The sequence below is a fragment of the Pristiophorus japonicus genome, chromosome 8 (genome assembly GCF_044704955.1).
Source record: "Pristiophorus japonicus isolate sPriJap1 chromosome 8, sPriJap1.hap1, whole genome shotgun sequence".
Taxonomy (NCBI): Eukaryota; Metazoa; Chordata; class Chondrichthyes; family Pristiophoridae; genus Pristiophorus; species Pristiophorus japonicus.
In genome coordinates, this window is record NC_091984.1 from 119154718 (window position 1) to 119171100 (window position 16383).

Here is a 16383-nt window from a genome sequence, read left to right on the forward strand (position 1 = left end):
GGCCCAAGACCTCGAGCTAGATTTACAGGTAGGTGGCGTCGGGTCTCGGGGGTGGGGATGGGGGAGAGAGAGTCGCGGAGGTCGGGTCGCGGGGGGTGGGGGGGGGGGGGGAGTCGAGTCGAGTCGGGAGGAAGCAGGAGCTGGCCGTGGGAGGAGTCTTATTCACGCAGCCCCAGTGAGGCCATTCGGCCAGGGCTAGGGGCTGCGTGCTTCGGGGCCCTCCCACACAGTTTGGGCGCCCTGGAGCGCGCACGTGCAGAGGTCCCGGCATTTTTTCAGCGCAGGGACCTGGCTCCGCCCCCAACAGCTCATGCTGTGCTGCGCCCGGCTGCAGAAGACCTGCAGGGAGCCGGAGAATAGGGAAGTTTTTTTAGGCGCATTTTCTGGCGCGAAAAACGGGCGTCCAGGTCCGGGCTGCGCCGTTTTAGGCGCGTCCCGAAACTTGGGCCCATACTTGGGGGGGAAAAAAGGGAACAAATATAGGGCTACGGGAAAGAGCAGGGGAGTGGGACGATGGGCCGAATGGCCTCCTTTTGTATTGTATGATTCCAGAAGTTGAAAACAAGAGCACGTAGCTCGCTGTACCATGTTCCTGCATTCTTTGATCATGAAAAGTAAAAACAGCTTTAAAAGCTTATGGCAATTGCCATTAACATCATTGTGTGCTTTAGGTTTGGGTTACTGGACTCTAACTTAAAAAGGCATATTACAATTACCAAGCATTCCTCCTTCATTGGCTGTTTTTCCAAGGTGTCAGAGGATTTGACTGGAAGTGGATGTTTTGATACAATTTTCTCACCAACTGTTTCCATGTCTGCAACTGTATTTCTTGTTTGAGTTATTTCCCAATTGCGAAATACTTTTTTTGCAACAGGAATCACACAGCTGCTCCGTATATAGATCAATAAAAGTTACGGTTCAAAGGCGCCTGGCACAACACTTAGAAACAGGTATTTCCCACAACACTGTTCACGCAGGGGTTCTGCAGCATTCAAGTGCTCAAATGCAACAACCATTTTACACAGAACATAACTTTATTTCCCAAATTTCCCCACTTTATTAATAGCAGAATTAAATCATACAAGACATTATATAGAACTAGCAGAGACCCACAAAACATTTGCGGTCAAATTAGTATCTTTATTCCATAGTTCTTGTTTAGACTGTCATCATCTTCTTCGTGTATAGAATCAACACTGATGTTCTTCCTCCCTCCCCTCCCTCGCTCTCCCTCCCCCTTCCTCCCTCTCTCTTTCCCCTCCCCCACCCTACCCACCGCACACTCCTCTCTGCTTCGCAGGAACACCAGGGGAGGGCCCGCCTCCTTGCCCACGCCGTGTCCACCGTCGCCTCCTCATTGGAGCAGACCCAGCGTCAATCAAACTGCCCACTGGTTGGTGCAACTTTCACTCAGTCCGGACCACGTGCACCCAGACCCTGGCCCGCCCCAGGTCAGACAATAATTGACTATCATTATTATAGATTTGATATTGATCTATTAATAAATGCAAATATATAAATAGTAGTTTCTTCAGCAGCCCCATGCCCCAAATAGTAGAACAACCATCCCAGGTTTGCCAACCAGAAGGATGTTCTTCCCCAGATCTCAAGATGTGCACTTTGAGTCCAGTGACCTAAGCCTAAAACACACAGTGGTGTTGATGCCAATTGCCATAAGCTTGTAAAGCTGTTTTTATTTTTCATGATCAAAGGATGCAAGAACATAGTACAGCTACGTGCTTTACTTTCCCACTTCTGGAATCATACTGTACAGAAGGAGGCCATTCAGCCCATCGTGTCTATGCCAGCTCTTTGTTTCCCCAACCTACAACTCTTTCAAAGAACAGAAAATGAAAGCAACATCTGCCAAATGCAATAATTAACAAAGTATAATGGTCATGGAGAAATTCACAGCTCATGCCATCCTATGCTTTGTGGTAGCAGCCACCTATTTATTTTTGCATCCTTGCATTAGTATATGTGATTGCTTGACACAGAATGGCTTTTGGTATTAAGCCACAAGATGTTTGATACAAAGTCAAATTCAAGATTCTAAGAATTAATTCCCAAAGATCCAGCATATTATTTATTTCTTGAAAGAGAAAAAGACTTGAACCACTGGGACACGAGGTTTGTGAACATACGAAAAAAGGACAGGAAAAGACCAGCTGGTCCATTAAGCCTGTCCCATACTGACATGGTGCAACCTATGTGCACCATCAACCCCAAACCACCCTCCATTTATACAATGTCCTGCGAGATGCAATGCAAAAACTAGCTGAAAACACTTCACTGAGGCCGACTCAACAGCAGAGACTGAATTGTTTCTATGCATGAATGACAGTGTATTTGCATTACTGAACCACTTCTAGTAGCTGTTTGAAAGTCATATTTGCAAACTTACCATTGCAGTGCTTGAAAGTGACATATTTGCAACTTCTGTTCTGGTTGCCTGACCTGGACATGTGGCTGGGGTAGGTCCATACAGACCTGGAGTTGGAAAATTGCATCACTGGGCTGCATAGGTGGCTGAGCACTCAGGATGCCTGCTGCCAGGGAAAAGAAAATAGCAGCAAACGTGGGCACCATGAAATCTCTTGGTACCTCCAGAGATAGCAGTACTATCTCATTTAGTTCATAGTGCTGATGTCAAATACAACACTATTAAAAAAGAGGCAAAAGCACAATTAATCTATTTAATTCAAGTTTTTTCTTTAAATGGAAGAACAAATTAATTAGATGAAATGGCCTCCCTAATCTGCAAACACCTTTGTGAATATCATACATCTTTATACAGTCATCCAAGTTACAAAACTAATGCTAAAAGCATTTGATTGATACCTTGCTGCATAGGGTACAGAGGTTAGCGTTGCAAAGAAAATATCGATTAATACAGATAAAATGTTTTTAATGGAAATTGAATTCTATTGTAACATTCTGCAATACGTAGGCTGCCAGTTGTGGAAAATAACCAGTCACACATTTGGGTTATCTTGTAAGAATCCGAGTTTCAATATTCATACACAGATGTAAAGAAAATTCTGTACATAGTTACAAATGATAAAAACTCATGAAAGCAGGGTATTGCTTTAGGTGTACTCACATGGAATTAAACATGCCCATCAAAGCAGTGAAGCAGAATCCAATAGCAAACATAGACTTCATTCGCACCTAAGAGTATGAAAATTAACAAGTAGTTTCTAAGGGGCCAAGTTTCGGCCTGAGTTGCTCCTGTTTTTTTGGAACAACTGGTTTAGAATGGAGTATCTTAGAAATTGCAATTCTCGGCATTTAGTTTGCTCCAGTTCTGGTCAGTTAGAACAGTTTCAGTTTGGAACAGATTTTTTTTTCCAAAAGGGGGTGTGTCCGGCCACTTATGCCCATTTTGAAAGTTTAGGCAGTGAAAACTTACTCCAAACTAACTTAGAATGGAGTAAGTGTAGATTTTTGTACGCTCAGAAAAACCTTGTCTACACTTAGAAAATCAGGCGTAGGTTACAAATCAGGCGTAGGGAATGGGGGGGGGTTTAAAAGGGAAGTTTACAAACATTAAACACTTCAGTTTTACAAGTAAGGAGCCATCAATAATAAATGATAAATACATCAATAAATCAACCAATAAATCAATCAAAAAAAATTAATAAAAAATGTAGCAATAAATAAAACATTTTCTACTTACTGACTGCAGCACCAGGAGCCCTCCAACAGCATGCTGGGACACCCCCCCCCCCCCCCCCCCCCCCACCCCCAGTGTGTCTCTGTCAGTGTCCCTATCTCTCTGTCTGGCTGTGTGTCTCTCTCACTCTCTGTCTGTCAGTGTCTGTGTTTCTGACAGCGAGGGGAGGGGAGGGGGTGGAAGGGGGTAGGAGGAGGGGGGAGGAGGAGGAGGACAGGTGGAGGGGGGGCAGGGAGAGGGAAGGGGAGGGAGGGTGGAGAGGGGGGAGGGAGAAGGGAGGGGAGGGAGGGAGATGGGGGAGAGGGGAGTGGAGAAAGGAGAGGGAGGCTGAACGGGCCCAGCCCAAGACTTTGGGCGGAGCCCGCCCACCCCCACCACCGGATTTACAGGTAGGTGGCCGGGGGTCGGGTTGGGTCGGGTCGGGGGTGGGACTGGGTCGGGTCTGGTCCGGGGGGGGGGGGGGGGGGGGGGAAAGAGCGCGAGTCGGGTCGGGTCGGGTCCCGGGGCAGGAATGAGGGGGGGTGGGGGGGGTCCGGTCCGGTCCAGGGGCAGAGGGGGAGCGCGAGCCAGATCGGGTCCGGTCTGGGGGCGGGGGAAGAAGTCGAGTCCGGGGGGACGGGAGTCAAGTCGGGAGGAAGCAGGAGTTGGGTGTGGGAGGTGCAGCCTTATCCACACAGCCCCAGTGAGCCCATTCGGCCAGGGCTAGGGGCTGCGTGCTTCGGGCCCCTCCCACACAGTTTTGGGCACCTGGAGCTACTGCATATGCGCGCCCACTGTAGCGCGCATGTGCAGAGGTCCCGGCACTGTTTTCAGCGCAGGGACCTGGCTCCGCCCCCCCCACAACTCGTGCTGCGCCACGCCCAGCTCCAGAGGACCTGCTGGGAGCTGGAGAATCGGTAAGTATTTTTTAGGCGCACTTTGTGGCGCAAAAAACGGGCGTCCAGGTCAGGGCTGTGCCGTTCTAGGTGCGGCCCGAAACTTTGCCCCTAAGGAACAACTATATATTGCTCAATTTGGAGATAGATCCATGTTGATCAGGGAATGGAGTACAAAAGTAAATGGGAAGTTCCTCGATATAGGAACACTATGCCCAAATTCATATTATGCTTTTACTTGGAGGATGTTACATGTTAAAACACAACTGTCATTTTATGACAGCCTGAAGAGATGACGCCAGAAAGTACAATTCCACTGACTTTCACTTCCCTCAATGACTTGAGGCATAATAGTAAATATCAGTAAAGTGGAAGTAACCAAGTAAAAAGTACACAGTTATCGCAGTTCTGCTGAATGATTTTTCCCCTAAAAAAACCACAACATTTTTTGTTGAATCAGCATTCTCAAAATGTTGTACCTTGGAAAAAAGTTTTACTTACCATTGAGAGGTCCCGATTATTATTTTTCAGTTTTTCCTCTTGTCTCTCTGAAAATAATGTTAATAAAGTTAAGTTTACGCCTTCTAATGATGCATATATTTTTATTTGCCCCTCGCCAAATTAAATCACACTGTATCCTGTTTTGTAACATTCACCTTCATAAATCCACATCTGCCAGAAGGGGAGTTTTCAAAAATACTCCATAGCAAACACTACACACACACAAAAGGTGCAACGAGACCTGGGTGTCATGGTACATCAGTCATTGAAGGTTGGTATGCAGGTACAGCAGGCGGTTAAGAAAGCAAATGGCATGTTGGCCTTCATAGCGAGGGGATTTGAGTACAGGGGCAGGGAGGTATTGCTACAGTTGTACAGGGCCTTGGTGAGGCCACACCTGGAGTATTGTGTACAGTTTTGGTCTCCTAACTTGAGGAAGGACACTCTTGCTATTGAGGGAGTGCAGCGAAGGTTCACCAGACTGATTCCCGGGATGGCGGGACTGACATATCAAGAAAGACTGGATCAACTGGGCTTGTATTCACTGGAGTTCAGAAGAAGGAGAGGGGATCTCATAGAAACGTTTAAAATTCTGACAGGTTTAGACAGGTTAGATGCAGGAAGAATGTTCCCAATGTTGGGGAAGTCCAGAACCAGGGGTCACACAGTCTAAGGATAAGGGGTAAGCCATTTAGGACTGAGATGAGGAGAAACTTCTTCACCCAGAGAGTGGTGAACCTGTGGAATTCTCTACCACAGAAAGTTGTTGAGGCCAATTCACTAAATATATTCAAAAAGGAGTTAGATATAGTCCTTACTACTAGGGGGATCAAGGGGTATGGCGAGAAAGCAGGAATGGGGCGCTGAGGTTGCATGTTCAGCCATGAACTCAGTGAATGGCGGTGCAGGCTCGAAGGGCCGAATGGCCTACTCCTGCACTTATTTTCTATGTTAAAACAGAGCAAAATGTGGTGTCAGTTTTCAATGTTTAAGGCATCCATTTTAGAAGAAACTTACCTTGCAACACACAAATTTTATCAAAACCACTACTTGCTACAATGTGATAGGAACCATGTGATTGGCTGTATGTTGAGTACAAGTTACCAAAAGAGGGCATCTACCAAAAGGGATACCCTGCATTAGTGCAGTAGTAACTTGCAAGCATATATTTATTACAGCTCATCAGCAGTATGTTAAGAATGTATATCCCAATTGGTAGAATTACATTTTTGATGACAGCAACCCTTAGTAGCTGATTCAACTATTTTAGTTGTGCACTTTAAACAAATGCCCCCTACAAGAGGGGGTCCACACTCCAAAATAAATTTTTTCCAGTGCCCCTTTTTTTTTTTGAGGGCACCATGGCGAACGTGTAACAAATTCGCGTGTCGTCCTTATACAAGAGCCATCAAGCAAACTCTACTCTGTAACGCTCATTGGTTTATGTGCAACTCTCTGTTCTCTATGTCAGCTGTTTTTCATGATTGCAGACTAGACAGCTATTCACAGGAAAATACCCCATTATTAATAGTGGCAACAGTTGTGAAATAGCTACAATTATAATTAAAACCATCTTCTCTTTCCCAATTTCAAAATGGAGGCATGGAGACCAAGGGAACAAGTCAGGATGTTTGGTAAGTGTTATGTAATGATGTGTGTATCGTCCCAGTACCTTAAATGTAATGTAAGCACTATGCCACAACACAGAGGGTGCTGTGGTGGGAAACCTGGAAGTACCGAGAACAGGCACTATACAAGGCTGACCACCACACCTGAGAGGCACTCTGGAGCTGAACAATAAAGGACGAAGGTCACAGCAGTTAGACTCATACCAGACCGTGTGGAGTCAGTGATTTGTGTGCTACATACACCACATTGGCAACGAGGAAGCGGACGAACTCCACACAACCATGGCTACTCTGGGCTCGCTAAAGGATTTTATCGTGGGCAATGATTGGGAGGCCTTCACGGAAAGGCTCGAGTACTACTTCACAGCAAACGACCTGACGGAGGACATGGACGCAATGAGAGATAAGCGTAAGGCGATATTGCTCTCCAGTTGTGGAGATGAGGTTTACTGTTTCGTCAGGGATTTGCTGGCACCCGAGAGCGCCAGGAACAAGTCATACGAGGAGCTGACTGAACTCATTCGTGACCAGTTGAAACCGAAGGAGAGCATCCTCACGGCCAGATACAAATTTTACCATCACTGCAAACCTGAGGGCCAGGATATCACCAAATATGCTGCGAATCTCAGGAGACTCGCGGCACCATGTGATTTTGGTGCACACCTTGAGGAGGCTTTGCGGGATGTTTTCGTTATGGGGATTGGCCACGAGGGTCTCCTTCACAAGGTGTTAGCCACGGAACCCACAGTCACTCTGACAAAGGCCATCGCCATCAGCCGGGCACATATGACCTCGACTTGCAGCACCAAGCAAATAATCCACACAGTCTCGAATCCGGCAGGCACTGTCCACAGGATAGCGCCCACCACGGACAAAACTGCAGAACGTGGCTCTGCCCGGGGCAGACAGCACGGACCTCGGGGTCCTGGAACTCAGAGTCCGCTGACGGGGGCCAATCAAGCAGCACCATGTTGGCGTTGTGGAGGAAGCCATGGGGCTCACCGGTGCAGGTTTGCGGAGTACATGTGCAATACCTGCCACGTTAAAGGCCACCTTCAGCGTATGTGTAAAAGAAATCGGACTCACCATGTGGCTGAGGAGATGGGGGATGATCTACTGTTCAGCGAGGAGCAGGTAGAAGAAGATGAGGTGTTGGGACTGCACACGTGTACTGACGATTCGCTCCCAGTGATAAGGGAAGTAAAAATCAACGGAGTCCCAGTGAGTATGGAAGTGGACACGGGCTCGGGTCCGTCGTTGATGAGTCGGAGAACTTTTGATAAACTGTGGATTAACCCAGCTGCACGACCCAAGCTGGTCCCGGTCACGGCGAAGCTGCGTACCTACACCAGGGAACTAATACCTGTTCTTGACAGAGCGATGGTGCAGGTATCCCACGGGGACGAGACGCACGGTTTACCTTTGTGGGTCGTTGCAGGCGATGGGCCGACACTCCTCGGCCAGAGGTGGATGGGGATGGTCTGTGGGAGCTGGGAAGGCTTCATCACTCCACAGGCTGCTGCTCCCCGGGGTGCTGCCGTGCCCCGGGTCCCCAGAGAGCAGCGCCGACCGAGCTGGAGCTGCAGCCTCAATCCACCCACAGGCAAGCCCCAGGCCCAGACCTCACAGAGATCCTCTAGCCTCAGCCCCCACAGGCAAGCAGCCCTGCAGAGAGGGGCCTAGTGGGAGAGGGGGGAGCCAGCGGGGTGCGAGGGATCCAGGATGGCCAGCGGATCGGAAGAGCCCCGCCGAGGAAGTAGCTGTCGGGCGGGCCCCGCCGAGGAAGTAGCCGTCGGGCGGGCCCCGCCGAGGAAGTAGCCGTCGGGCGGGCCCCGCCGAAGAGCTGTTAGTGTCGGGCGGTGGCAGCAGCTGGAGGTCGGCGGCCGCATGGGAGGCAGCAAGTGCAGCCGCTGGAGAGGCCACGACGGCCACAGGAGAGGTGGCAAGTCAGGTGGCAGCGGAGGGGAGTGGAGGCTGCGACGGCAGAGGGCATCCGGAGCGGCGGAGAAGATGATGGTGGCGGCATAGTGTTCAGAGTAGCAGAGCATCAAAGATGGCAGCGCCCAAGTAGAAGCCTCGTGGAATCTTCCTGCATCAAAGATGGCACCTTAAAAAGGAAATGCACCCGGGAGTCTTAAAAGGGCCTTACCAAGAGGTGGTCCCCACAAAGGACTTCTGTAAGGCAGCGCGAGTCTAAAATGAGCTATGTTAATGTGAGATGGCGAATTTATAATAAGAATTAATTTTTTAATGCTGAATGGCCACTGTATTTGTGTAAAATAATGGATGAAGTACAATTAATGATAAGGGCTAACAAGGAAATCAAGGATCCGTTACCAGTCAATAACTAGTTAATGTACCAGAAAATATGTACCACACTAACGCGCTGTCCATGCCCACCTGCCTTCCGTTGGACAAGTGTGATGTTATGTAATGATGTGTGTATCGTTGTCCTGCGTCCTGGTGGGGGGGGGGGGGGAAGGTGATGTTATGTAATGATGTGTGTATCGTTGTCCTGTGTCCTGGGGGGGGGGGGGGGGGGAAGGTGATGTTATGTAATGATGTGTGTATCGTCCCAGTATCTTAAATGTAATGTAAGCATTATGCCACACCACAGAGGGCGCTGTGGTGGGAAACCTGGAAGTACCTAGAACAGGCATTATATAAGGCTGACCACCACACCTGAGAGGCACTCTGGAGCTGAACAATAAAGGATGAAGGTCACAGCAGTTAGACTTATACCAGACCGTGTGGAGTCAGTGATTTGTGTGCTAGATACACCACAGTATGCAAGTTACTCACCATACAAAGGCTTTGTTTTAGATAGTTTACTTGCTTAAAGCATCAACAGCTCCTGGGTAAACACACTGGGTTGGATTTTGCCAGGTCCCATCTGGGAGACGACAGGAAACCCAGAAGGTTGGGTTTCCCAGTATGCTATGGCATGCGACGGGTAACCAGCCTCATTGACAGGCTGGTTTCCATTTGTGTGGGGAACTCGGAGAAGGTGGCTGCAGCAACAGGTAAATGCTGGGCTTGGGGTTGGGGTGGGGTTCAAGTCCAGGAGAGGGATCCAATCCCCCTCGTTGTCAGGCGGGGTCCGATTGGAATTGCGATCCTGGCGGGGCTGGGTCCGAACCCCAACCCCGGGGAGCATCAGGCTGATGGTGGGGGAGAAACAAGCATTATTCCCAGAGACTGAGGCCATCTTGTTGCAGCCACCGGGAATTCTGAGCTCCGGGTATGCAAATTGAAAACCCGCCTTCTGGCAGCGGATTGGCAGCTCCCTCCTCCCCCCCACCCCATATCTGACTGAAAGGTGAAAGTGGGCGGGTTGGAGTTAAGATTTGCACAAAATTCCGGCCACTGTATGCAAACACGTGCTTGTCAATCGTTCGAGGTTCTGAATTGATCATTTGCATCTTTCACATACAACTTTGGACCTTGCAGGTCTACAGAATACTTTCATCCAAGAGTCCTGTAACTTACCATGAATTTTAAGAAATACCCTCTAAAAAATTTTTTTTTACCCATTTTTGTTGTAAATATTATAGTTTTAGTACCTTCAAGTGTCTTTCTTACTTCTGTGTATTAATATATTTGGAAACATGTGCATTAGTTTAAGCCTATAACTATTGGTCTGACAGTATGAGGTTTATTGCCTTTGGAAACCCAGGAGGATGTGAGGAGCAACCGCAATATTACTGGTTGCTGACAGTACAATACAAGAGTAGGTTTTAAACCCAGGCACACTATGATCCAGCGTTGCAGGCAAACGTGTGCAGGTTTCGGAATCATAGGAGACTCAGCCTGTGTATGGAAACTGCCCTTTTCCTAGGAACACAAGTGTAGAGATAAAGCCCAAACAGTTCATCTTCCCTTCCTGTTCAGCTTGGCACCGACATGAATCAAAAGGTCAATCCCACATTTGGCATGAAATTGGCTCTTTTAGAAAAAATGGGACTCTGGAACCAGCCTTGTCAATGAATACTGCAGTTCAACTCGGTTGTGTCATTGGAGCAGCTAGTTCAAACTCTGAGGTATTTGCCAAGCAGCCTCAAGATCATACGATCATTTATATACAAGACAACAGCTGGGCTCCACTAACATGAATTACAATCATCTTCTTCCCAATTTAAAAAAAAGCTTTAATTGTTCTAGTGTAATAGAATCAATTCTGAGCAGTGCACAGAGTAAAACAAAATAGTCCCTAGTTTGTTGTGAGGCAAGGTATGGGTAACAAACAAGGATGGTATTAACATAAGAATTGACAGAAGAGCCCAGAATAGCATATCAAAGTTAACAGTGGAGATGCACAACATTTGGTATATTGGAAAACATGAGTACTTTCAAATAAGATTGCAAATAAAGCCTATGTCTAGCCTCTGCCTATACATTTAGTCATAGGAAACAATAGCAGGACATCTTAAACAAGAGACTCCGAGCAAGAGGGGAGAGAAAAGTACTAGGGTTGAAGCTTTTTAAAAGACCGTTTTTCTTTAAAAAGCTATATCTGACTCTCCACAAGCAAGCTGTGCCCTTTGTGATCAAGTAGTCCAAGCCATAATATGGGTAGCCCTAGGTAATAATGACCTATTTAGCAGTAATATTACACACTGGAACTTGTGTAGGAATCCCAATAGGTCTTCCAAATGTAGAAAATACCACACTCAATAACTTGCCTTTAACACAGAAAAAAGCATCCCAGGGCACTTTACAGAGCTAAAGAAGGAGATACTAAGAAGGGTGACTAAAAGCTTGGTCAAAGAAGTAAGTTTTAAGGAGGGTATTGAAGGAGGAGAGGGGGATGCAGAAGTTGAGGAGTTTTGGGAGGTACTTCCAGAGGGTTGTGTCTAGATGGCTGAAGATACCGGCTGTTAATGAAGGGGGTGGGGAAAGAATGCACAAGGAGTCAGAGTCAGCGGGACAGCTGAAACATAGAAACATAGAAAATAGGTGCAGGAGTAGGCCATTCGGCCCTTCTAGCCTGCACCGCCATTCAATGAGTTCATGGCTGAACATGCAACTTCAGTACCCCATTCCTGCTTTCTCGCCATACACCTTGACCCACCCTAGTAGTAAGGACTACATCTAACTCCTTTTTGAATATATTTAGTGAATGAACTATCTTAGTGACAAAAACATTCATGAGCTCCTCACACTTCTTAATTAAAGGTGATGGAGAGGGGTTTTAAGAAGCCTGGGGATATCACTGCTCTCCAGGATGTTTCTGGATTAGTGGATGGATTTGGCAGAGGAGAGCGAAGCACAGTATTACTTGTTGTAGTCCAGCCAGATCTGGCGATGGACGGCTAAACCAGTTGTACAATAGATAAGCTTAAATCTGCACTGCTTGAACTTGAAGGAGCAAAGATGGAGGCCATACATGGGGGAATCGACTGAAATGGGAAAGAACAAAGGTTTTTTCTGGGCACAAGGGCATCAAAGGTGACACTCAGTTCCAGATGGGTATAGGCTGAAAGTACCACTCAAACTTATTTACAGTTAAGCATTTTACTGAAACAGAACAAATACTGTACAACACAATAACTGCACATGCAATGTAGAAACAATCCATATTTTGCTAATTTACCCTTTTACCAAGCTTCAGACTTTCTTTAGGCAACATAAGCAGTCCTGGCAAAATAATCTACCAATTACACAATACATAGAATCTATAGCAAAGAAACAGACCATACACAAGCCTCTTTCCACTATTACTTCTTCCAACCCTGTCCCAATATCACTCTGTATGCATTAAGCCTCCCCTTAAATGCACCAATGCTATCTGCTGCAACTACTCCATGTAACAGCGAATTCCATGTTTTCGCCACACTGTGTAAAGAAATTCCCCCTAAATTCTTTATTTGATCTGTTGGTGGATATCTCAGATAAATGCCACCTTGTTCTGGACTCACCCCCAACAAGTGGAAGCAGTTTATCCAACTAGGGGGGAGGCCATCTTAGACTGAGTGTTGTGTAATGAGAGAGGATTAATTAGCAATCTCGTTGTGCGAGGCCCCTTGGGGAAGAGTGACCATAATATGGTGGAATTCTGCATTAGGATGGAGAATGAAACAGTTAATTCAGAGAGCATGGTCCAGAACTTAAAGGGTAACTTTGAAGGTATGAGGCGTGAATTGGCTAGGATAGATTGGCGAATGATACTTAAGGGGTTGACTGTGGATGGGCAATGGCAGACATTTCGAGACCGCATGGATGAACTACAACAATTGTACATTCCTGTCTGGCGTAAAAATAAAAAAGGGCAGGTGGCTCAACCGTGGCTATCAAGGGAAATCAGGGATAGCATTAAAGCCAAGGAAGTGGCATATAAATTGGCCAGAAATAGCAGCGAACCCGGGGACTGGGAGAAATTTAGAACTCAGCAGAGGAGGACAAAGGGTTTGATTAGGGCAGGGAAAATGGATCACGAGAAGAAGCTTGCAGGGAACATTAAGACGGATTGCAAAAGTTTCTATAGATATGTAAAGAGAAAAAGGTTAGTAAAGACAAACGTAGGTCCCCTGCATTCAGAATCAGTGGAAGTCATAACGGGGAACAAAGAAATGGCGGACCAATTGAACAAGTATTTTGGTTCGGTATTCACTGAGGAGGACACAAACAACCTTCCGGATATAAAAGGGGTCGGAGGGTCTAGTAAGGAGGAGGAACTGAGGGAAATCCTTATTAGTCGGGAAATTGTGTTGGGGAAATTGATGGGATTGAAGGCCGATAAATCCCCAGGGCCTGATGGACTGCATCCCAGAATACTTAAGGAGGTGGCCTTGGAAATAGTGGATGCATTGACAGTCATTTTCCAACATTCCATTGACTCTGGATCAGTTCCTATGGAGTGGAGGGTAGCCAATGTAACCCCACTTTTTAAAAAAGGAGGGAGAGAGAAAACAGGGAATTATAGACCGGTCAGCCGGCCATCGGTAGTGGGTAAAATGATGGAATCAATTATTAAGGATGTCATAGCAGTGCATTTGGAAAGAGGTAATATGATAGGTCCAAGTCAGCATGGATTTGTGAAAGGGAAATCATGCTTGACAGATCTTCTGGAATTTTTTGAGGATGTTTCCAGTGGAGTGGACAAGGGAGAACCAGTTGGTGTGGTATATTTGGACTTTCGGAAGGCTTTCAACAAGGTCCCACACAAGAGATTAATGTGCAAAGTTAAAGCACATGGGATTGGGGGTAGTGTGCTGACATGGATTGAGAGCTGGTTGTCAGACAGGAAGCAAAGAGTAGGAGTAAATGGGGACTTTTCAGAGTGGCAGGCAGTGACTAGTGGGGTACCGCGAGGTTCTGTGCTGGGGCCCCAGCTGTTTGCACTGTACATTAATGATTTGAACGAGAGGATTGAATGTAGTATCTCCAAATTTGCGGATGACGCTAGGTTGGGTGGCAGTGTGAGCTGCGAGGAGGATGCTGTGAGGCTGCAGAGCGACTTGGATAGGTTAGGTGAGTGGGCAAATGCATGGCAGATGAAGTGTAATGTGGATGAATGTGAGGTTGTCCACTTTGGTGGTAAAAACAGAGAGACAGACTATTATCTGAATGGTGACAGATTAGGAAAAGGGGAGGTGCAAGGAGACCTGGGTGTCATGGTACATCAGTCATTGAAGGTTGGCATGCAGGTACAGCAGGCGGTTAAGAAAGCAAATGGCATGTTGGCCTTCATAGCGAGGGGATTTGAGTACAGGGGCAGGGAGGTGTTGCTACAATTGTACAGGGCCTTGGTGAGGCCACACCTGGAGTATTGTGTACAGTTTTGGTCTCCTAACCTGAGGAGGGACATTCTTGCTATTGGGGGAGTGCAGCGGAGGTTCACCGGACTGATTCCCGGGATGGTGGGACTGACCTATCAAGAAAGACTGGATCAACTGGGCTTGTATTCACTGGAGTTCAGAAGAATGAGAGGGGACCTCATAGAAACGTTTAAAATTCTGACGGGGTTAGACAGGTTAGATGCAGGAAGAATGTTCCCAATGTTGGGGAAGTCCAGAACCAGGGGACACAGTCTAAGGATAAGGGGGAAGCCATTTAGGACCGAGATGAGGAGGAATTTCTTCACCCAGAGAGTGGTGAACCTGTGGAATTCTCTACCACAGAAAGTTGTTGAGGCCAATTCACTAAATATATTCAAAAAGGAGTTAGATGAAGTCCTTACTACTAGGGGAATCAAGGGGTATGGTGAGAAAGCAGGAATGGGGTACTGAAGTTGCATGTTCAGCCATGAACTCATTGAATGGCGGTGCAGGCTAGAAGGGCCGAATGGCCTACTCCTGCACCTATTTTCTATGTTTCTATCCACCTCATCAAACCTCTTGATAGTTTTATAACTCTTCTCTTTTCCAGAATAAAAGAAGCCAGACTGCTCAATCTTTCCTGATAGCTGCATCCTCTCAATTCAGGTATCACTGTTTACCTTGTTAATCTTTCTGCACTTTCTCCACTGCTTCAATATCCTTTATCTCCCCTCTCCCAAATTCCCACATAATGTTTGATAATGACCTCCTTCTACTGAATTGAAGTCAAGTCTCTCAGGGACTCTCCCTCCTACATACAAACAATGACAGACAGGTAAAGACCATCTGTTCCATCGAGTCTGTCCCACACTATTGTGATACCACATATACACGCCGCCCCACTCGAAACCATGTGATCTCCTGGGCAGGGCAATAAAACAGAAAAAAAAACAGGCCAATTTGGGGGGAAAAATCTGGGGAACTCCTCTCTGATCTAACTAGTCCAGGAGATCACTCTGGCCATTAAATTCCCTGCAGTACCTACCTTCTGTAAGAGGTAATCTCCGCCGCAGCCAGAAACAAATCCAGCTTTTGCTTGAAGGAATTCAGTGAGTCTGCATCCACCACATGAAATGGCAGCTTGTTCCAGAGGTCTACTATTTTCTGGGAAAAGAACTACCTCATGACATCTAACCTAGATCTAGCCTTATACATCTTAAATTTGTGCCCCCTGGTCCTGCCTAACCTATTTAATTGAAATAAACTGTCAACGTTCATTATCTTATAAACCGCAATCATATCCCCCCTAAGTCTATGCTGCTCGAAGGTATAGAGTCCCAACTCGTTTAATCTATCTTGATAACTAAGATGCTTTAGACTTGGAATTAGTCTAGTGACCCTCTTCCGCACCCTTTCCAGAGCCTCTATCACCCACCATGTGAGCAAGACCAAAACTAGACACAGTATTCCAAGTGCAGCCTGACTAAAGTCTTGTACAAGGACAAAACAGTACGCCTTGTCTTATACTCAATTGTCCTATGGATACACCCTAACTAACACCCTATTTGCTCCAGCTATCACTGCATGACATTGCTTGTGTACCTTTAAGGATGTATGCACTAGAATGCCCAAATCTCTTTCTATCTCCACCATCTTTAATGCCTTTCCCTGGAGGGTGTATGAATGTTGAGCATTTGCCCTGCCCACATGCATAACACTGCACTTATCGAAGTTATACATCTCGAGCCCAGTCTCCCAACACATTAAGATCTGCCTGAATCAGACAAGCCTCTTCTACAGTTCCAGCACTCGCACAGATCTTGGTATCATCTGCAAATTTGCAAATTATGCCACCAACTCCTGAATCCTGATCATTAATAAAAATAGTAAAAAGCAACAGTCCCAACACTGATCCCTGCGGGACACCACTGGTGACTGGTCACCAA

General features: G+C 46.7%; 1 protein-coding gene across 1 annotated transcript in view; it reads right to left on the reverse strand.

Annotated features, from left to right (window-relative positions):
* The window catches only part of tmco1 (transmembrane and coiled-coil domains 1), a 31395-nt gene that overhangs the window by 7177 nt on the left and 7835 nt on the right, over window positions 1-16383 (reverse strand). The window contains exons 4-5 of the mRNA XM_070886204.1: window positions 5053-5099; window positions 3104-3171 (exon numbers count right to left, since the gene is read on the reverse strand). Of these exons, the coding sequence (XP_070742305.1) occupies window positions 3104-3171; window positions 5053-5099 (115 nt within the window). The remainder of the gene's footprint in view (window positions 1-3103; window positions 3172-5052; window positions 5100-16383) is intronic.